General features: G+C 45.3%; 2 protein-coding genes across 19 annotated transcripts in view; one reads left to right on the forward strand and one right to left on the reverse strand.

Annotated features, from left to right (window-relative positions):
- The window catches only part of LOC127004435 (prolyl endopeptidase FAP-like), a 117824-nt gene extending 101561 nt beyond the window's left edge, over positions 1-16263 (forward strand). For 16 of the 18 annotated variants that reach the window (XM_050872137.1, XM_050872134.1, XM_050872135.1 and 13 more), the window contains 9 exons: positions 1728-1851; positions 4760-5000; positions 5798-6035; positions 6984-7130; positions 8134-8304; positions 8930-9087; positions 9811-10016; positions 11534-11699; positions 14103-16263. In XM_050872137.1, the coding sequence (XP_050728094.1) occupies positions 1728-1851; positions 4760-5000; positions 5798-6035; positions 6984-7130; positions 8134-8304; positions 8930-9087; positions 9811-10016; positions 11534-11665 (1417 nt within the window). In that variant the 3' untranslated portion in view covers positions 11666-11699; positions 14103-16263. The remainder of the gene's footprint in view (positions 1-1727; positions 1852-4759; positions 5001-5797; positions 6036-6983; positions 7131-8133; positions 8305-8929; positions 9088-9810; positions 10017-11533; positions 11700-14102) is intronic. The other 2 variants (XM_050872141.1, XM_050872145.1) reach the window with 1 other exon arrangement.
- Positions 16264-17802: 1539 nt separating this feature from the next.
- Positions 17803-23040, reverse strand: LOC127004437 (uncharacterized). The gene is made up of 3 exons (XM_050872155.1): positions 22663-23040; positions 19697-19858; positions 17803-18206 (listed from the first exon to the last, which is right to left on the reverse strand). Exons 1-3 carry the CDS (start codon positions 22990-22992, stop codon positions 18036-18038), a joined length of 663 nt encoding a protein of 220 aa, XP_050728112.1. The 5' UTR covers positions 22993-23040; the 3' UTR covers positions 17803-18035.
- Positions 23041-23347: the final 307 nt, after the last annotated feature.

The following is a 23347-nucleotide window of genomic DNA, read 5'->3' on the forward strand; positions in this document are numbered from 1 at the left end:
ATCTACCCCTCTTTCTATTTATCTGTCTCTCGACTTGTATAAAAATAATCTTGTAGCTATTACTCCCTCGTATGCAAACAGTTTTGATAGACAGGTCATCTACAGTACAGTCTCTGAATATCTCCCTTCTTTGATTAGCAAGTCTACCTTTTCCAGCCGATTCCTACACGTCCATCTTTTTTGCATAGCCGTTGTCGGTGGTATCACTCGTACTTGTGGTAGTCGTAGTAGTACCAGTAGTAGTAGTCGTAGTTGCTGATAGTGTTGTCGTAGTAAATGTTGCTCTTGGTGGTGGCTCTCCTACGTAATTTTATCGTAGCTGATGTGGTTGTTACTGTGGTCTCAAAATACATACTGTTCTCAAGCGTTGCAGGCGATGTTTTTGTTACTGCTGTTGCTGTTTGAGTAATCTACGTAGAGTCGGTGTTCCTCTCTGTGCTGGTGGTGCCTAACTTATACGGTTGTTCTAGATATCATTGTTATAGATGAGGAATGGTGAGGGATGATGATGATAGGGATGTGTGAGTGTGAGAGTGAGTGTGTGTGTGTGTGTGTGTAGGTGTGTGTGGGTGTGTGTACATATATTGCACATCTGACACGGTGCATGACAGGTAGACGAAAATGTAAATAGCACATAACAAGCACATGAGGAGTTTATTATACTCATGTTTGTTTTTTTTATTATAAGACGCCCATTCATCCATTTTTGGGTAGCGTGTATATATATATCTACTATCGCCTCTTCTTATGTCTGTATGCTGATTGACCTCCCTCGCCCTGGTGTACATTCCGTGTTCTTTCCTCCCTCGGTCTGTGCACACCCCGTATTGAACATGTATGACCCTGTAGCAGAATGAACAAGTCCCTCACTCCTCCACCTTGTGCATGTGTACGTTCAATGTGAGAGGATAGACGTAACGCAGGTGGCTTTATATAACTTTTTTGTAGTGAAAAAGAAGTATACTAAGTTACTCTTTTTCCAGTAAGCCACACACCCACACCCGTCCAAACCTACACGCCCACTCCCCCACCCACCAATCCCCCCCCCTCCCCCACAAGCAAACAAACAATGGTCCCCACACACACAAGCACACTAACAACGCCCCCCACACACAAGCACACAAACAACGCCCCCCCCACACAAGCACTCAAACAACGCCCCCACACACACAAGCACACAAGCAACGCCCCACCCACACACAAGCACTCAAACAACGCCCCACACACACAAGCACTCAAACAACGCCCCTCCCCCCACACACAAACAGAAGCACGCAAACAATGCCCCCCCCCCCACTACCAAACAGTCTACATCCAGCCCTGATAAGTAAAGAGTAATGCGAGGAGTAAAATATATATTTCTGGCGAGTATAAAGAGGATGTTGAACTCGGTGGCGGCGGCGAGTGGAAGTTATATATGATGTGTTTTCTCCCAAGATTCGTGCCTAACATTTACTGACAAAAACAAACTGGCCATATTTATCCCCCAAAGTTCTGTTAACTCATGCAAATCCCTTTTCTTCGCTCGGAATGACTGAAATTATCGTGTGGTTAGTAATGTAGAAAAAACTACTACCCAGTGGCTGGAAAGAGATAAATCACAGACTTTCAGGGCTGACACACACACACACACACACACACACACACACACACACAGACACACACACACACACACACAGAGACCCCCCCCCCCCCACACACACACTAACGCCTCCTCCCCCCCACAGATCCCACTACTTGGTCAGCATGGGCTGGGTCAACGCGTCGACGGTGTGGGCGTCGTGGGCCTCGCGTGACCAGAGCACCGCCGTCCTGGCCACCTGTGAACATCCGTCATGGAACTGCTCTCTGGTGGGTCACGCGACGGTCACGGGGTCAAGGGTTACGTAGGGTCAAGGCTCAGGGCGTGTCAAGAAGTCAAGGGTTGCGTAGCGTCAGAGTTACTGATTGGGTCATGGGGTCAAGGGTCACATAGGGTCACATATGGCTCAGGGTGTGTCAAGAAGTCATAAAAATTAATTAATAAAAATGGAAAATAGAAAATAATGTGTCTAGTACTTCATGAGGGTGGAGAGCAAGGAGGCGCTGCGCTTTTGGTATCAGGAAGACACACTAACATCAGACAGAAGTGGAGAACGTTCGAAAAGGCCTTGATCTATCGATGGACTAGTAATGGCTGCTGCTGCTGCTACTGATGATGATGATGATGATGATGATGATGATGATGATGATGATGATGATGAACATATTCTGGGTTAGGGGGTCGATTGGTGTTCATAGGGCCATGGGTGGGGTCCCTAAAATAGGTTAGTAGGTCAAACAAATTAATTAGGTCACGGTTTTGGGGGGTGAGAAGGAGGAGCAAAGAGGCTTAGGAGGGGAAATATGGTGAAGGAATGAAGAGAGTGGGAATGGAATGACAGAGGCTGCAGGGTGTAAGGGAAGGAGGAAGGAAAGAGAAGAATGAAGGGAGGGAGGAAAGAAGAAAGGAAGGAAGGAAGGAAGGAAGGAAGGAAGGAAGGAAGCAAGGAAGAGAAGTCGGAGGTAAGGAAGGAAAGTTGGAATATAAGAAGGAAGGAGTAAAGAAAGGAAGATATGTAGGAGGGAATGAAGGAAGATAAGTCGGAGGTAAGGAGGGAAAGTTGGAATATAAGAAGGAAGGAATAAAGAAAGGAAGATATGCAGGAGGGAAGAAAGGAGACTTGGAAAAGGAGAAGGAAGTAAAGAAGGTTCGAACGAAGGAAAGAAAAAAATAAAATAGGAAGAAAAGGAAAGAAAGAAGGGGAAGGGAAAGGACGAAAGGCTAGGTGGTGAGAAGGAGAGAGAAGATTATCTTATGAAGAAGAGATTTAGGTAATCCGCTTCTGGAAGGAGAGAGAGAGAGAGAGAGAGAGAGAGAGAGAGAGAGAGAGAGAGAGAGAGAGAGAGAGAGAGAGAGAGAGAGAGAGAGAGAGAGAGAGAGAGAGAGAGAGAGAGAGAGAGAGAGAGAGAGGAAGGAGGAGGAGGGGGAGGAGGAGGAGGAGGATAAAAAGGGTGAGGAGGAGAAAAAATAACAATGATGATGGGAATGATGACGTAATGAAAAATAAGAATAAGAAAGGAAAAAATAGAAAAAAGAAGGAAAAACGAAAAGGAATAAAAATAGTAAAATAATTAAAGAAGAAAGAAAAAGAGGAAGGAGAGGAGGAAGAAAAGGAGGAGGAATAAAATACTGGATGTCTTTCAAGTCAAACTCAACCACCACCATTACCACAACCACCACAACCACCACCACCCTTTCTTTTTCCCCTTCCTCTTTATCTTTCAACCCCTTTTTTCTTCCCCTTCAAGTTATCTGTCCTTCTCTCCTCTTCTTCCTCTGCCTTTCTCCCCTTCGCTTCTACCTCTGTCTTAATCTCCTTTACTTCTCTTTTTTTTTCTCTAACATTCCCCACTTTCGTCACCTTTCCGAAAAAAATGTCTTTACTTTCCACTATCACTTCCTCTTCCAATACGTCACTACCCAGCTGGACAATCCCATCACTTCTTTAACAATCCATCCAAGCCATCCCTCTCACCCTTCCCCTTCCCCTTTCCAACACAAGATAATGGGTGGCTTCATGACAAACCCCTGCCCTAAATTCCCCTTCCCTTTTATTCAGTTTCCAATATATGAATAGGATGATGATGTAGGACCCCTTTTCTTCCCCTTCATCATCATATCTGTCTCTCTCCTCTTCTTCCTCTGCCTTTCTCCCGTTCGCTTCTCCTTCTCTGTCTTACTCTCCTCTACTTCTCTTTTTTTATCTACTTTTCTTCCCCTTCTCTACCTTTCCCTTTTTCTCCTTTGTCTTAGTCCGCTTTTCTTCTCCCTCTCTTTCTTTCTCCTCTTCTCCCTTCTGTCCTTCAACCCTCCTCTTCTCCCTCTCTGTCTTTCTCTCCTCTTCTCTTCTCCCTCTCCTTCTCTTTCCCCTCTCTGTCTTTCTCTCCTTTTCTTCTTCCTCTCTTCCTCCAATTCTCCACTTTCCTTCTTCCCCAGATTCACTTCGTAGTCCTCTAATCCTCCTCCTCCTCCTCCTCCTCCTGCTCTTACCTCATCCTTTATAGGTATGAATAGGAACACAAGATCTTAAGGAGTCCACAATGAGCTCCTTCCCTTCCATTCCCCTCGGCCTCGTCTTAGAATAGCTTGGTGAATGATTGAATGGATGATAGGCTGACTGACGGACTAAATGAATGAAGGAATGAAGGAAGAACTCCAACCTCACCATCCCTTTCCCTTCACCAACCTTTACCATCCGACAGTTCAACCACACTCTCACTACCTCCCCCTCACCATCCCTTTCCCTTCACCAACCTTTACCATCCGACAGCTCAACCACACTCTCACTACTTTCCCCTCTCTCCACCCCCTTGCTTTTCCCTTCACCACACAATCACTCAGTAAACCCCCGTCACTTACCCCCATCACCTCACCATCATCATCTACCTTCACCCAAACCTCACCCTACACTCCACACAACCCCTCTCTCTACTCTCACTCAACTTTCACCACACACACACACAAAAGAAAAAAAATCACACCCACACCCACTTATTCATCCTCTCACCTTCAGCCACACACTCAGTGAACCCCTCTCACCCACACCCAATACTCCACCCTCTCCACCTCATCAACAGCCCCTCCCTCACCACGCACTCACCCTCATCACCAACCCTCTATTACCACACCCCCACCACCCACCCACACCCCACCCTCAGCACACCTTCCCCCCCTCAGGTGCACGTCAACCACAAGGAGGGCGGCGGCGTATCCCCGGTGGTGGGCTCCGTGGTGTGGGCGGGGAGCTGGGCTGTGTTCCCCTGGTCCGTCCGCACCCTCTCCGGCGCCTGGCACAACCACGTGGCTCTTGTGGGTGCCAAGGAGGGCCGCCACGCGCCCCTGCCCCTGGAGGAGTACCACGTGACGCAGGTGCTCGGCTACGACACCAACAGGAGCCTCGTGTACTTCAGGGGCTCAGGTAAGGAGGGGAGGGGGTTGAGGAGGGAGGGGGGTTGAAGTGGGGGGGTTGAGGGGGAAGGGGGTTGAGGTGGGAGGGGGGTTGAAGTGGAGGGGGGTTGAGGTGGAGGTGGGTTGAGGTGGAGGGGGGTTGAGGGGGAGGGGGGTTGAGGGGGAGAGGGGGTTGAGGGGGAGGGGGGTTAAGGGGGGAGGGGGTTGAGGGGGCGGGTATTGAGAGGGAGATGAAGAGAAAGAGGAAGATAGAGAGATTTGTATGTAAGATAATTTTCAGTTTTAGGAAGGAGGAAGAAGAGGAAAAAGAAGGGGAGAAGAAGTAGAAGGAGAAGAAGATGGAGGATGAAGATCAAAAGAAGGAGGAGAAGAGGATGAATCAGAAGGATGAGGAGGAAGAGGAGGAGGAGAAGGGGAAGAGGAAGGAGATATTAAGAAGACTAAGAAAAGGGAGATGAATGAGCAGGAAAAGGAAAATAACCAAAGACAAACACGTTCCCTCCACCCACCCCACCAACACACAAACACACACACACACATACACACACAACCCGACCCCTACCCCCATAACTCCTCCCTCCCACGCACAAACACACACCCCTACCCACCCTCACCTCATCCCACACACAACCGCAATCTACCCCCCCCCTCACCCCTACTCTCCTCCCAGACTTCCACGTCATAGTTTCCTGTTCATCTTTCTCTTTCCTTCTTTCATCTCTTCACTTCCTCACCTTATGGCGGAATTTTCAGACCCCCTCCCACACACACACACACACACCAATCCTTCCCTCTTTCTCCCTCCAGAGCTTCAGAACGGGGCGGGGCGGCAGCAAGTGTACAGTGTTTATAAGGAGGACCAGAAGGTGAACTGCGTGACCTGCCTCCTCGGGTGCCCTTACGTGGAGGCCGACCCCAACCCCGCGCTCACCTACATGATCGTCACCTGCCTGGGCGCCGACCTCCCCTCCACACACCTGTTGCGCCTCGCCACCAATAAGACGCGAGCGAGAACGACCGCCCTCCACAAGCAAGATAAACTCAGGTGGGTGTCGGTGTGAGGGAGTGTGAGGGATGAGGAGACAAAAATTGGGGGCACATACGGTTAATGAGAACTCAGGTAGGCGTTGGTGTGCGGGAGTATCAGGTATTAGGAGATAGATAAACGTTGGGAATGTTCAAACGTTTAATAAGGACGAAGGTGGGTATTGGTGTGGCTGTGTGGGGAAGTATCAGGTATTAGGAGACAGAAAAACGTTAGGGATATTCATAAGGAAAATAAGAACTCTGGTGGGTATTGGTGTGCATGAGTACCAGGTATTAGGAGACAGATAACCGTTAGGGATATTCGTAAGGTTAACAAGAATGCAGGAGGGTGTTGGTTTGAGCGATTATCAGGGACTGGGATACATATTAACGTTGGGGATATTCATAGAGTTAATAAGAAGTGGACTTGCGCGGGTAAATCAGAAGGATGAGGAGGATGAGGAGGAGGAGGAGAAAGTAGACCAACTAAAGTAACAGAGTGGCAGTACAGGAGTCGTAGAAGTCACGACCGTTAGATAGTCAGAGGTCGACTTAGGCTGGTCATATTATACATTGAACAACCAAAGTAACAGTGGCAGCACATGAGTCGTATAAGTGGCCAGTCAGATAACCAGATAAGGGATGACATAAGATTCTTTTCCGGCGCAGGATGAAGCTCCTTAACATCGGGGAGGGGTGGGAAGCGATGGGAAGGGCATTTTCCTCTTGTGGACTAGTAATGACTAATGACTGATGATGATGACGGTGGTGCTGGTGGTGATAGTGGTAGTGGTAGTGATGGCATGTTTACGTTACCTTCGAAATCAACCTTTATCCTTCACCCCATCCCCTCCCTCTCCCCTTCCCCCTTCTCCCTTTCTCTCATCCTCCAATTTCCCCCTTCCCCCCATCCTTGCACAACCCTCCATCTCCCCCCCATCACTGACTACCCCTTCCTCCTCCCCAGGGTGGCGCTTAATGACCTGGCCCTCCCGGTGGTGATCTCCCTGGACGTGGCCCTCGAGCCCGCCCTGCACGCCGCGGTCACCCTCACCCTCCCGCCGGGCTGGTCAACAGAGGACGACACGCTGCTCTACCCGCTGGTCGTGCAGATGTGAGTAGGGCTGGTGGTGGTGGTGGTGGTGAAGGTGGGGGTGGGGGTGGTGGTGGTGGTGGTAGTGGTGGTGGTCTGTCTGTCTGTCTATCTAATTTTCTGTCTGTGTCTGTGTTTGATCCATTTGTCTTAATGATTTATGAGTTTTATGGTGCAAGTTAGGATGTAGTACTGATGGTGATGATGATAGTGTAGAGGTGGTGATTAATGGGTGTGTTATGGTGCAGGCTATGGTATACTGATGATGGTGTTGACTGTACTGTTTATTGCGGCGTTAATGGCAGTAGTAATGATGCATGGTTTATGGGTATTATGGTGCAGGATCTGGCCGAAAGAGTGTTGTGGTGTAGGAAGAATGGATATGGTGTGCTGGAAATAGTGATGGTATTGTTGATTAGGAAGTAACTACTCAATCTTAGTTATGGCGTTAATGGCAGCGGTAATGAGGTACAGTTAATAGGTGTTACAGTGGCTATGGTGCGGAAAGAATGGTTATGGTGTCCCGGTAAGTGGTAATGGTATTGATCAAGGAAGTAATCAGTGTCAGTTATGGTGTTAGTGACAGTGGGAATGATGCACAATTAATGGAGGTTATAGTGGTTTAGTGAATGTTATGGTGCAAGAGGAATGGCTATAGCTAGGGTTGTATTATAAGACATTTCACTGCCCAAGAACACATATTTGACAAGGCTTTCGTAAGAGTTGTGGGCATTTCTAGGAGTAGTTTAATGACCCTGGTGGTAGTTTGACCCTTCTTCTGTACCGTGAACCTAAAGAAACACTCAATAGAACCCGAGTGACCCCCTCTTTGACCTTTAGAAATAGCTGATGTGAGGAGCGAAAAGTGTCTTATAATACCAACCATAGTGTACTGGTAAGGAGGAAGATAGTATTGTTGACCAAGAAGTTAATGTTAGTGAAGGCGTTAATGAGTGGTAATGAGAGTTAATGAATGGTTAATGTGGTAATGAGTGGTTATGAATTAATGGGTGTCGCGGTGCAGGGTCGGGCCGAGCGAGTGGAACGTGGAGCACCCGCTGTGGCACCTGGGCTGGCGGGAGTACCTGTCTTCCGGGCACCAGGTGGCCCACGCGAAGGTGCTGCTGTGGGGGAGCGACCCGTCCACGCGCTCCTCCACGCACACGCTGGCGATGCACATGGCCAAGGTGGTGAGGTGAGTGCGTGTGCGTTTGTATTTACCTAGTTGTATTTACCTAGTTGTGGTAAATACAACTCAACAACTCTCTCTCTCTCTCTCTCATAGTAACTGTTCTTGGCCTCTGAGAAGGAAACACCGCCATTGTGTGTGTGTGTGTGTGTGTGTGTGTGTGTGTGTGTGTGTGTGTGTGTGTGTCTGTGTGTCTGTGTGTGTGTGTGTGTGTGTGTGTGTGTGTGTGTAGCTATAAAAATCACGTACGTTGTTTACAGTAGTGAAATATCAATCAGTAGGCTACAACGACATTGATAATTGATAAGGTAGACAAATTTAGATAAGAATATATATATAAACACCTTAGATACTCGTGATAGTATATAAATACCTAAGTAAGACAAAGAAAAAGTTGAATAATAACGAAACCTACAGCGAAAGAAAAAAAAAATCAAATCACACTCACTATAAAATATCTAGATCAATTTTAGTCGAAAACTGATAAAACAACAACAACAAAAAAAAGGCTCAAACATTTACAACAAAATATCTAAATCAACAATGTAACGTTTTTTCACACGCATATTCTCTTTCCTCCTTCTTCCCTTCCCCTGTGTGTGTGTGTGTGTGTGTGTGTGTGTGTGTTCAGGAAGATGCTGGAGCAGTTCGACTTCCTGGATCCCAATAACGTGGCGGCGTGGGGATGGGGCTCCGGCGCCTCCCTCGCCCTCGACGCCACCGCCCTCGAGCCCACCCTCCTCAAGTGTGTCGCCGCCGTCAACCCCGTGGTGGACTGGCGCGCCCACGGCAAGTACCAACGCTCTTGTTCTTTTAATTTGTCCTACTGTTTGTTCAATCCAGGTGCCCTCCAGTCTTTTACTAATTGGCGCGGACATGGTCAGTACTAACGCTCTTTTAGTCGAATCTACTTTTCGTTCTACTACCTAACTGCCTTCCATTCTACTTGCCACGATAAGTACTATACGCTTTTTTTTTAACAGAAGACAGCTAAGGGCTCTCCCCCTCAAAAAAAGCCCGTTGTTGCTCCTTCTGCAAATAGTCTGTAGTAAAGGTATTCCAAAACGGACGGTTGTTCTTTTAGTCTGCTCCACACTTTTTTCTACTGTCCGCTTGCCCTCTGTTCTGCTTCCTAATCTGGCCAACCCATAGCAAGTATAATTAGCGCCTTTGTTTAATAAGTCTTTTCTACTGTATGTTCTCCTGTCCAACTTCCCCCCCTGTCTACTTTCCTCAGTCAACAGCCAAGCGCCCCCACAACAAGTACTAATGCTCTTGTTCTTGCTCTACTCTTTGTTCTACTGTCTAACTGCCTTCCATTCTACTTCCCTAGTCAATAATTAATAGCCCGGCACGCCCACGGCAAGTGCCTGTTCTGTACTGAGTATCTGATATTCTAATGTCCTTAAGGTGAAACGGTTCGCACGCATAGCTAAAAATTACCGGGCCCGGGTTCGAATCCCACCCCATGACGTTTTTTCCTCACCCCCTCATCACGCCTCCCCCGCGCAGGGTCCTTCTGGGCGGAGCGACTACTTGGGTCGTCCGACAGCGAGGGGTCCGGGCGCCGCTACGAGGACAGTGACCTGACACGCCTGGCGCCCTCCCTCGGCTCGGGCCGCGTGCTGCTGGCCCACGGCACCCGGGACCCCGCCGCCCACCACGCCTTCCTGATGGCCCACGCCCTCATCTCCAGCGAGTCTTACTTCACGCATGTGGTACGGCCTGCCTGTCTGTCTGTCTGTATGTATGTATGTTTGTATGTTTATATCCGTGTTTCCAGTCTGTCTGATTTTGTATGATGTGTGTGTATTTGTCTGTCTGTTTGTAAGTATGCCAGCGTATGCTTGTCTGTCTTTCTGTCAGTTTGTCTGTCTGTCTGCTTAGTACGTCTGCCTGTCTGTGAGTGTCTGCCTGTCTTTGGGTGTCTGTATGTATTTTCCTGTCCGTCTATTTGTATTTGTTTGTCAGTCTGTATTTGTCTGTCAGTCCGTTTGACTATTTGTATGTATGTATGTCCTCCCCCACCCCCCTCTCTCTCTCTCTCTCTCTCTCTCTCTCTCTCTCTCTCTCTCTCTCTCTCTCTCTCTCTCTCTCTCTCTCTCTCTCTCTCTCTCTCTCTCTCTCTCTCTCTCTGTTTTCCCCTCCTTTACTTTCCCAGCGATAAGATGTGTGTATATTCACTACTTGAATGTCGTTTTTCCTTCCGTCTGGGGCAGATAATTCCACACTTTAAGGCTTTTACTGGATTTTCACGTCAAAGTTTCGTGTTCATCCTTCTCTTTCCTTTCCTTCATCTCTTCTTTCCCTTGTTCACCCTATGACGGACTTTTCTGACAACCTCTTTCTATTATTCTCTCCGACGTAAACAAATATCTCCCCTTTCCTCCATCTTAACTTCCCTCCTTTTTACAGCGATGTTAGTGAAAGAGGCATACGCATGAGTCGGTCAGCGTTAGGCTTCTTCAGACAAGCGTGTTTTGGGGGACAATGGGGGGACAAACTGAGGACTCCTGCGAGAAGAATTCCGATGCTTCAGGGTGACACTTGTTCTTGCCACCCATCGGAAAGGCGTGGGTCTTTTTTCATGCGCCAATGGACCGTAGCAGCGGAACACCTTACACGCTTCATGACGTTCCTGGTTTCCTGTGAAGCACATCCTATTACGCCAAGACTCGAAGCAAAAACTCGGGCCGGCGTCCACGCTTTTCGTCACACCCTCCTGGCGCTTTGTCCCGCTAACATCTTAGTTTGGGATTCTGAATTAGTAGTCGAAACTGTAGTCTCTAGATGACCTCCCTGGCCAGCCTTTAGTTGCCACACGTGTTGAGAACAGCTTTCTAGAACTCCCAGGAGTCTGACTGGCATTTATTACACAATGATAAGTTCAATGATTTACACAATAATAAGTACAATGGTATTTTTCACCCGTAATTTTTTACTCATGTAATTTTAACATAATATCCAGATTCTGCCATAACTGCACTAAAGCTAATTTGACTCACAACTTTATTTTATTAGACAAATTATTTATTTTATTAACTTATACATGTCTTTTTTTTTTTTTTTAGTCTTACGCAGCCTTCTTCCGTTACCATAGCAGCTGTATATTCTTCCTGGTTTCACATCTGTAATTCAATTCCTGCTGGGTAAAATAACCTCCCAGCCCTGCCCCCTCCTCTATACACCCCCACACACTACACGTGTCTTCCCCGCGCCGCCCCGCCGCCCCCAGGTGTACCCGGACATGAGCTACCCGCTGCTCCCGGGTCGCTACCACCTACAAGGCGAGCTGGACCGATTCATCCTGCAGCGGGGCTGTGTGGGACGCCCGCTCGAAAGGAAGGTCACCCTCGACTGGGGCTAACGGATACCCCCACTACCGCCTCCGCCTCCAAGAGGTCAAGCAGTGATAGGTCAACAGAGGTCACCTTCTTAGTGACCTTACGAGCATTAGTAGATTGTAGGACTAATGGATGGCGTCACGTTTAGTCACGTAGTGTTAGGTCAATCGGGGTCATCCATACACAGGCCTCGAGGACACTTTATAGACTAGGACTAATGGACCTGATGAGTGGTCGTGGCGTGCATAGCGAGATGTCAGTGAGTGATGTGGCCCTGGTCTGTGCCTCCTGTAGCCTAGCTCTCGTGTGGGTGTGGGGGTTTGTTATTCATCTGTTTCTCGCGTGTGTAAGTGGCGGAGTCAAAGCACGATGGGACGCCTTCGTGTGTGTGTGTGTGTGTGTGTGTGTGTGTGTGTGTGTGTAATGGATAATCATCATTTTCCGCAAGCTTCTGTATTTTGAGGACCGACGAGTCTGGTCCTTCTCCCCCCACCCCTCCTGCCCCAGCCGTCCCGCCCCCATCCATCCCCCACTCCTTATCAACCGCCGCTCCCTTTCACAACCAGCTGTCACTCCGGATATATGTAGCAGTTTTCCGTCCTCCCTTAACCACCACCACCACCATTCCAACTAACCCTTTTACTCATTCCTCTAGGTTTTTTTTTTCCAGTCAGCTTTTCTTTCACAGATATCCTGAAACTCCTCCTTGCATCATCATTTACAAGTCATTGTTATTTCAGTTAGACAAATGCCTTTCCCACCTCTCCGTCTGATGTTAGTGTACTCCATCCTGCTCTTGCAAATGCTTCAATATCGTCTATCCATGTGATTCTCTTGACCTCCCTGACTTAAACAGTTCCAGGGTTGCCATTTCGTCACTTATCTTCATCCGGGTCCTCTCAGCCACAGAGTTATATACTACCACAGAGTTATATGCTATACTATACCAACACCCACCTGCGTCCTTATTAACCGTTTGAACATCCCCAACGTTTATCTGTCTCCTAATACCTGGTACTCATCCACACACACACACCACCTAAGTTCTATAGTAATACGAAATATATAACTCTCGGAGCCTCAGCTGACCTCCCTTCTACCAGTCTTCTCAACGTGCGCCTCCCAGTCATCATCCCTATTAATTAAATCATTAAACGTCCACAACCTGCCATAGCCTCACCCACAACACCCACTACCACTTTACTTTACTTTTATTATCCCAATTTTACACACCGCCTTGCCGTAACCCACCAAATAAAATAAGAACCTTAAAAATGAAAATAAAAAATCCTAAAAAAAGGTAATATCCGGAGCGTTATTGTGGAGGTAGTTTCAAGGAAGGAAAGGAATTTGTGAAGGAGGGAACATTGTTTCGTCATTCGTCCGAACCAACGAGGCTTCGGTAGTCCGCTGACGGTAGTTTTTAGTGTAATTTTGCATGTTTAACTAATCATCTGGTGTTATGAAGACAGCATGGACACAACGGGACAAAACAAGTCACAGCACGTAACGTTTTCTAAATAAACCCTGTCAACGAATTAATTAAATCTGTGAATTACATGATTAAATAAAACGAATTATTAGCGTAGCGTAGTGTGTGAAATAGAATATAGGATAGCCTACTGTGTATGTTGGAGGTTTTACGAACTAAACTTAATGAAAACGTAAGTATATGTGTGAACAGCGAAGTATCATTTATTTTATGGGTTGCTTTGAGCCCAAGCCAAGAAATTATGTAACGTAAACGTAATACTGACTAGCTTTTTGATATGTAGCACTAATTGACTGATTAATGTTGACAATTTACGCAATACTCATAGTTTGCTTTGACAGATAAACGACAAGATAATATCAGCTTTTTCATTTCGGGGAATACCATTACGATTAGTATAGCCTACTCCGCCCCCAGCGATAATAATGGTTCAGCGCGAAGCGTATCACAAGCATTAACCGTAAACAATAATAAAACAAATACAGCCAAGCTAAATCTAACCTAACCTGACCTTTGAGCTAAATTTAACCTAACCTGAACCCCCCCTCCCCCAGCTACAAAAACACAATGTACTAGGTTGTGATCAAATTTTTTACATCATTATACTCGTCTATAATTTTCCGGGAGCTGTTAGTTACTGCACTGCATTCAGAGACAAAAATATAACAGTAAGTATTAACCTCACGCGAAATGGCTACAGTAAACTCAATATTGTCCCTCATTTCACACAATAAGATAGGTTTGGTAAGTCAGGCTGGGCTAGGTTGGTTAATATTTAGTTTAAAGGTCAGGTTAAGTTGAAGTTTGGTTATATTTTCTAAAGTTTAATCATTGTTTACGATAAATACGTGACAGCATGCAAGCAGCGAGTGTATGTTAACTATTGAATACCTATGAGAATAACACACACACACACACACACACGCAGCGCTGACCCTAACACCAACAACCCTCTCCTCAATCCACAGGTCTATACCGACGACGACTACATGCTCGACCTCAACCGCTACCACCTCATGAACGCCTTCAAAAAGTTCTTCTTCAGCTGCCTCCACGACCCGCTTGTCTACGAACTTCAGGAGCAGTGACTCGCCGCCACGCCCAGCCGCCCCGCCACCCAGCCCGCCGCCCAGCCCGCCAGGAACCCAAGACAAAATGATCTTTCCACATGTCTACCTACCTCCACGCCTTCAGCTGTGGGTTGCCCCATGGTGCAGAGGGATGGAGGGATGCTGCTCAGTGTCGGGAGATGCAGAAACCCTCGGTGGACGGAGTACTGGCGATGTAAAGAGCGAAAAGGATAGAGTCACGAGGTCAGAGGAAGGTGAACACACGCGGCGTTGGCGGAAGCTCACAATGGACTGTCGACTTTTTTTTACCGTTTTTCTTGTTTTTTTCACTTGTTTTGCCCGTCCTGCCGTGTATATTTGTACGTGTATATATGTGTGTCTGTGCCCGCAACATTGTATATCTATAAGTTTGTTTGAGAGAGAGAGAGAGAGAGAGAGAGAGAGAGAGAGAGGGAGTGTGTCAGCAGTTTCTCCGTTCCGTTATCTCGTGAAGCAATAAATACGAAACAGCGAGACGTGTAAATAAACGAAGCAGTGTAATAATTAACCATAAGACAAACTAGAAGACGAAGTACTACATGCGTATAAAACGAAGGAAAGTCTTCTGCAATATAAGAAACCGAAGAGTGGAAGTGTTAGACATGTATATATTATAGTACACAGATATATTTCCTCTTGTATATCTATTTTTCCCCTCGTAACCTCATTCCTATAACTAGCCATTCGAAATACCTATTCTAGTTACCTCGTACACGCCTATTTTCTTCTCCCTCTCACAATCAAGTCTTAGGGTCGGAAATCACTCGGGAATCGTACGTACAGTCAGCCTTATCGCCTTTCCTATAGCCTCTTATACACTCCCGTCTTGGCCTTCATTGTGTGTGTGTATGTGTGTTACGTACATGTGTAGACCACCATTCCTCAGTAGCCCTAGCTCTTGTGCGTGTGTGTGTGTGTGTGTGTGTGTGTGTGTGTGTGTGTGTTCTACTTTTACCTTTTCATTAATTAAGTTTCTATGAATAAAAAAAAGTTAGATCTAAGTTCTGTTATTTTGTTATCTCTTGTTTTATCATAACCCACAAGTCATCGTCGATAGCATTACTACTACTACTACTATTACTACTACTATTACTATTACTACTACTACTACTATTACTATCACTACTACTACTACTACTACTACTACTACTACTACTACTACTACTACTACTACTACTACTATACTGCTACTACTACTGCTACTATATTAATTAAAGAAATACCAATGATTTTTGTACTGCAATCAAGACAGTTTTATAAGGGTAACTAGATTCATAAAACACAGGAAGACAGATAGATACGTAGAGATAAATAGTTAAATATAATTAGATTATTTGTTGCATATTTAAGCGAGAGAGAGAGAGAGAGAGAGAGAGAGAGAGAGAGAGAGAGAGAGAGAGAGAGAGAGAGAGAGAGAGAGAGAGAGAATTTCCTTTGCAACATGATTAAGCACTAGCATCTTCGTGTGTGTGTGTGTGTGTGTGTGTGTGTGTGTGTGTGTGTGTCACTTAAAAGCAAGTAATAGTTAATTACTAGTAATAATATTATTAGTAATAATATTGTTATCATTGTCATCTTCATTGCCATTGTCATCATCTAGTGGTTTTGTACATCATAAATACAACTATCGTAAAGTATCTCTATAGGTTAGAGGCACTGTCCGTTGACTTCACTCTTCAGTCTTGCCTATCGACTCATAAGACAACAAACATGTACTACATATATATAGAATAACTACAGTATATATATTTTGGACTCGCGTCGGCATGCCCTCCACACAGAAATGTTTAATATTATGGCCCAGCAACTCTGTGGATGAAAGGAGGTTGTGTCCTTCTTTACCCTTGCCGGGGTGATCTTATTAACACACCCAGGACGGACGACTGGGCTATTCCGTTATATATATAAAAAAACATGGCTTCTGGACGGTTATATTATGAATTTTATTGCATTTGTTTCGCTTTTTTTTTTCCTTGTTCAGGAGCACCTTACTTTATTATAGGTATTATTACCAGCATATCGTCATTTGTATTATTATTCCTATTGGTATCTTTTATAGTTTATCAGATGTCAGGAAGTAAGTGTTCTTCCATGAAAATCAGAAAATTTATTTTGGTGAATGTGTGGAAAGATGGCGCAGCAGCATCTTTTCCGCCAAGTTGTCGTGAACGGGCTCAGTATTTTACAGTGACCCATTTGACGGTCCTCAGTCAGGGTTCCTATTTTCTGACGCTTCCGCATCTCACATCAACTACATCCAAGGGCCAAAAAGGAGAACAGTCGGGTTCTAATGAGTGTTTTTTAGGTTCATGGCATAATAAAATGATCAAACTACCAAAAGCGTCGTAAAACTACCTCTGCAAACGCCCAAAACTCCTACGAAAGCCTTGTCAAAAGTGAGTGTCTGTGCGCCGAATTGTAAGATGGCTTTCATTCAGTCCAGGCTCCTACTCTCAGCAGACCCTTCCGGCTTGCACCTCAACAATTTCCAAAGCCCAAAAAGGAGATCAATCGAGCTCTAATAAGCGTGTTCATAGGTTCAAGGTAAAGAAGAAGGGTCAAACTACCACCAGAATCATAAAACAAAAAAACTGGAAATGCCCAAAACTCTTACGATCACCGTGTCAAATATATGAGTAGCCTACTTGGGCGCCGAAACGGTTAAATAACACTATATATATACGGCCCCTTGAGGATGTCGTCTTATCTCCATTCTCACTCTCACTATCATGTCAGCTGTACAGTGTTGCCGCCTCGTTGATTCCCTTCCTCCCTCACAACCTTACACTTCGTTATGTAGCTTAGCACGTTCAACACTTTGTAAATATTGTCTAGTCCATCTGAGCGACCTTGTGTTGAGTCGAGTGTGTTTCGTAGAGTGTTGCAGGACTAGGAGGATCGACTGTGTGTGTGTGTGTGTGTCTGTGTGTGCGTGTCAGTGTGTAGGGTGACCGCTGTGTTGTTACTCGTTTCTTAGCAAGGAGAGTTTAGTGAGAGTTCAAGTTAGCGAAAGTTCGAGTTGGCGAGTCTCGTGATCGCGGCTGCTGGCTCGGTGGTGGCGGCGGCGGCGGCGGCGGTGTCAAACGTGTTATCAAAATGCTTTATTATATATATTTCCTAAAAAAAAAGGCGTGTGGTTTGTTTATCCTGTGAGGTGAGGGTGTGACAAGGTGAATAACTTAGTGTACTCTACTTGTCATTTTCTCATTTGATATGATATTTATTTTTACTACTACGTCGACTACAACTGCTATTACAAGAACAACAACTATTACTACTACTACCATTGTTACTACTACTACTACTACTACTACTACTACTACTACTATTACAACAAGAACAACAACTACTACCACTGCTGTTACCATTGCTACTAATAATAACTACACTCTTACTACTATTACAACAAAACAATAAATACTACTACTACTACTACTACTACTGCTATTAATATACATTACTACTATGACTACAGTTCGTCACTCTAATTTCCATAATGCTTAGGAAAAAAATATATAGAAAAAATTAATAGATAAGGTATTCATAATCATACGTGCAGTGAGGATGATGGCTGTATATTAATAAGTTAGGGAATACAGGCTACAAAAGAAATTAACATGCTCTTAAAAGAACACAGGTTACAATCACTATACAAGCTAAACTAATACAAGCTAAAATAAGTAAAGCCGAAGAAGATAACAAGTGCAGATTATTAAACATTACAGATCACAACAATCTACTACTACTGCAACACACACACACACACACACACACACACACACACACACCAGACTAGACAATGATGAGCGGGTGGTTGGATGGAGTTGGAGACGATGAGACGAACAAGACGCCTGACAAGGAGGATGAGGAGGATGAGGGGGAGGGGGGGGAGGAGAAGACTTCAGAGTAGGAAGGCGGAGGAGTTTCTTCCTTGATCAGCGTCTCGTAGTCTGGTGGTTGTTCCTGAAGGGGGGGAAATACCGTGGTCATCATCATCATCATCATCATTACTACGACTACTTTTTTTTTTTTTACAACAAAGGAGACAGCTCAAGGGCACAAAAAAGGAAACAAAAAAAAAAAAAAAAAAGCCCGCTACTCGCTGCTCCTACAAAAAAGAATCAAAAGAGGTGGCCGAATGAGAGGTCAATTACTACTCTTTATACTACTACTACTACTACTACTACTGTGGATATGGATAATTGGAGAAAGAAAGTAAATGGAAAAAAAACAAAACAAGGGATAAGCAAGAGAAAGAAAAACTGAAAAGGTCACGGAAAAGAAACACAGAGAGGGAAAAGTCAAAGAAATCCCAGTAACTTGCGTAAAAGATTTTCTCCTGAGTCAAACAAAGCAGCTGATGGGAGTTAATTGTACCCGTCTAGGTGCGTCACTATGAAAAAAAATAGGATATCCTGTATGTGTGTGTGAGTGTGTGTGTGTTCCCAGGACTCTACACCCCTCCCCCCCCCCCACACACACATGAAAATTCACCCTTATTCAGCCCTTTACATTATCAAATTATTCATTATATACAAGTTCTAGCGGATTGTGGCATCTACCCCTTATTGCACCGCTTATGGGAACACACTCATAAGAAAATTTGTCGCCGTGTACGACCGAAAAGTAATGAAATAGAAGGCAACAAGGCTCACCAGTCGATCTTTTTAGGTTCAAGAAAAGCAAAACTTGTAGACAGAGAAAAGGACAAAAAAAAAAAAAATGATGTAAGAGAGTCCCCAAGTCTTAAAATCTTGTCTGAAAATAGAGAAAAAAAATTCAAGCAAAGGGTAACATCAGAAAAAGCAGAGTGTAGACATAGAATCAATAATATATAGTTTTAAACAAGTAAACCTCTACACACTTATATTAATAATAAAAAAAACTACACAAGAGTCCCAAAACACTAGTATTAAGAAAATCGTGTCTGCTAATAGAAGAAAAAGCAATCAGGCAAAGGGTAGCAGCAGAAGGGTCAGGGTTTGTAGACACAGAATCAATAATAAAGAGGTAAACAAGTAAACCCTACACACCTATGTTAAAAAAAAACCTCTTGTCTGTATATAACAAAAACAGTCAAGAAGTAACCAATCAAAAATGTAGAAAGTAAGTACTATACAAAACAATGCTACTCAAGCTCATCCCTTTACTGTCCAAATCTCTTACGCAAAAGTTAACCAGCATCTTCACTCTTTCAGCCCTCACGCTGGTAAACTCTAGAACAATCTTCCTTCATCTGTATTTCCTCCTGCCTACGACTTTAACTCTTTCAAGAGGAGGGTATCAGGACACCTCCCGAAATTGACCTATCTTTCGGCCACTCCTCTAACTCTTTTTAGGAGCAGTGAGTAGCGTAGTCCCGTTTGTTTCCTTTTTTTATGCCCTTGAACTGTCTCCTCTGCCGTAAAAAAAAAAAATACACACGAAACAACACAAGTACAGCCCCCACACACCTGTATCTGAATTGGGTGCTGCAACCGGCGGTCGAGGAACATGTTGAAGAGCATGAGCGCGAGGATGAACCCGTTGAGGAAGCAGCCGAGGATGAGCGTCGCCTGGCCCTGGCCCACCGTCCACGAGCCTCCACAAGTGCTGACGTCGCTGGTCCTGTCGATCTAGACATGGAGACGAGACGTGTTAATAGTATAAGAACAGGGAGCACCGTTGCCAGATTATCGTACTCAGAGCCTCGTATTTACCGGTTTCTGAGCCATAGCTATTGCCAAAAAACACCAATAATTAACCATTTTAACGATAAACATATATGAAGGCAATTGCTGGGGTCGAGGATGGCAGACATAAAGGCTGAGTACGACAATCTGGCAGCGTTGAGTCAGGGAGTCTGCGCAAAGGGGTATTCTCAAATAGATCGGCGCCTATCGTGAGCCTGGTTGAAAAGCCTCTCGTAGAAGTTGTTGGGATTTCCATAGATTGTTTTGTGATGCTAGGGATAGTTTTACGCGGCTTCTGTATCTTGAACGGGAAAATAACTCACAAAAATCTGATAATCTCTGTGGGCCTGTAGAAGTTGTTGGGATTTCCATAGATTGTTTTGTGATGCTGGGGATAGTTTTACGCGGCTTCTGTACCTTGAACGGGAAAATAACTCACAAAAATCTGATTAATCTCCTCTGTGGCTCTGGGAAATAGTCATGGGAGTCCGATACCTTTAAGAATATGAACTCAGATAATGATTTCAGGGAGAAGGCAGGTAGGGAAAGGTAAAGAAAGGTAGAAAATGAATAGATGAAAAGTTGAGTAAGGTGGAAAGGTGACAGGCGTGTGTAAATTGATCGAGTCGACAGGTAAACAGGTGAATAGATTGAAAATACTCAGGTGAAAAAGGTGATCAATGCTGAATAGAAGAAAAATTGACAAAGGTAAAAAGATTGAACAGGTAAAACAACAAGGACCGGTGGGCAAATTAACTGAAGGTACAGGTAATGAAAAGATAAACATATGAAAAGGTGAAATGAAAAGACTGATAATGACCTATACGAGACAAGACCAGCGTTGCCAGATTATCGTGCTCAGCCTCTTATATTTGCCGATTTCCGACCCCAAAACTCTCCTCCACCTCAATAGTTAGAATTATTTACAGTTATCGTTGAAATGGTTAATTATTGGTGTCTTTCTTTTGCAATAGTTGGGGATAACCGAAAAATACGATGCTCTGAGTACGATAATCTGGGAACGCTGGACAAGACACGAATATAAGGAGTCTGGAAGAGGCTAGACCATGTTTTCCGGGAGGTATAGAACACACACACACACACACACACACATCCTCCTCCTAATTCTCCCATCTCTCACTAATTAACAATTCCTCCATTCTTCCTTCGCTTTAATTCCACCTCTCCACTCACCTTCATTATTCTTCCACTCTTATCCCTTTCTTTTCAATCCTTCCACCTAACAGCAGCAAAAAGTAATGATAGTGATGCGTGACAAATTACCACAATACTGATGATTATACTTAATTATACTTGTCATAATCACCATTTTTCATCACATCCACCTCCACCACCACCATAGTCACCTTCCACAAACCCTTATCACCGTTTCTCACCACCAAGGCACCAACAGCACCTCTACTACCAGCCTATACCCCAGTAATAACAGTTAACGTTAAATCTTGCATACTGGTTGGGTAGTTTCAAGAAAGCGACACAGTAGGCTATTTTGCAGACTCCAAATGTTCTTCTGTTCTTATAATGAAAGTCCTGCCTCGGTCATATCGTTCCTTAAACACCTGTATTTTACTATAACCGATATGCGTGTTATTTATATTATTCTTATATATTACTTGTCATGAGTCTCACTGAAGGCATGAAAGCATAAGTGTGCTGGTATCAGTTTCTGTTATCGTGTTTACGTCTATTTTTGGATCACTTTGTTTTGCTTCATCTTTTACTATTGAACTACATTATACTATTATATAATACACACTTTTCAGTTAGCATGTATTTTTATGAACCATGATGTGTGTGTGTGTGTGTGTGTGTGTGTGTGTGTGTGTGTCATCATAAACATTTATCTGATTTCATCTCTGGCGGGGGATTTCAATAACCAATAACCAATCTCTCATACACCTCATTCGTTCTTTCACTACTCTACATAGTTGCCGTTCAGGACATGCTTCAATTTTCTTTCAGTACGTAACAAGACAAAGATGAATTCAGAAACCGAGTATGATAACACCCAATCGGTCAGTTATCATTGCTGCCAATTTCATCTAGGAGCCAGTCACACCCGCGTCCCCCCCCCCCCCCTCCCCCGCCTCGCTGATAGTACCTCGCCCCACCTGAGATAAAATGCGTCACCCTTGATAAGCGTCGATAGCAGGCAGCTTTTTACTGCGAACGTTCGCTAGCGATGAGTATCGGTCTTTAGAGTATGGGGGAGTGAGTAAGGGCACGAGAATGTGTTCTTAGGTACTACGTGTAGGTACTTATGCATCTACCTGTGTGTGTGTGTGTGTGTGTGTGTGTGTGTGTGTGTGTGTGTGTATTCCTCAGCTTTTACATAGCCTCCTCTTGATTGAAATCTTTCCCCTTACAGTTATCTTGCATCAGTTTCTAGATGCACTGAGGAGCAAAACTTCCTTATCTAGGTCCCGTTTTAAACCTTTCCTGGCTTGTTGCACATATGTGAAATAAAGTCGTCTCAGCCGAACAGAATTCGGTGCCTGCCACACATTCTAGACGCGGGATGAAGGCAAAAGGCAGAGAACACCGAACGGAGAGGATTCACTTTTTCTGCAGATGCGAAATAAACGAGAATAAACGGAACAATTGGACCTGCCCCAGTGCCTTGAAACAGGACGGTAAGGCGATGAAAGTGAAGAAACAGAACCCTCAACAGCCCACCTGAGTGACCAACGGGAAAGACGAGGTACCAAAGGCTCAGGGTCACTCACCATCGTCTGGTAGCCCCGAGTAGTGAAGACATGCAGGTGGTGCGTCGGGGCGTGGCAGATGACCATGTACATGCCATAACCCGTCAGGAAGGTCGCCACGAGCCAGCCCACCCCCAACACGGGCAGCACCGTCGGCCAGTGTGGCTTTCTTCGACAGAATGCCATCACGCAGTTGACGCTACACTCCATCGCACTCCGCCGCCGCCGCCACCGCCACCACCCGACTCCCTCCTCGCCGCCGCCTCCGTCTGCACCTTCGGCCTGGTTCATGCCCTCAGCTCCTCCACCTCCACCTCCTCCACCGTCGCCGTGGTGTGGACTCGACCGCATTTAAATTATATCTGAGTGTTTGTCGTCTTTATCCGGACATAACATCCGGCACGTTGCGTCATCGGCGGGAGCACGGTGACTCGTTCCCTCCCCCCCTCCACCTGCCCCTCTCACGTCGACCCGGCGCACGGCAACACCACCACACACCATTCGTTAACACACCAGACACCTTCAACACCACTCGTTCACACACCACAGACATTCAACACCACTCGTTCACACAACAGATACCTTCAACATCACTCGTTCACACACCACAGACGCCTTCAACATCACCTATCTCACACAACAATCAATCATTCAATGGGGCATCTGCCGGGTGGGGGGGCGGGGTCGCCTTGCCCAGCCTACGAAG

The sequence above is a fragment of the Eriocheir sinensis genome, chromosome 28 (assembly GCF_024679095.1).
Source record: "Eriocheir sinensis breed Jianghai 21 chromosome 28, ASM2467909v1, whole genome shotgun sequence".
Classification (NCBI taxonomy): Eukaryota; Metazoa; Arthropoda; class Malacostraca; order Decapoda; family Varunidae; genus Eriocheir; species Eriocheir sinensis.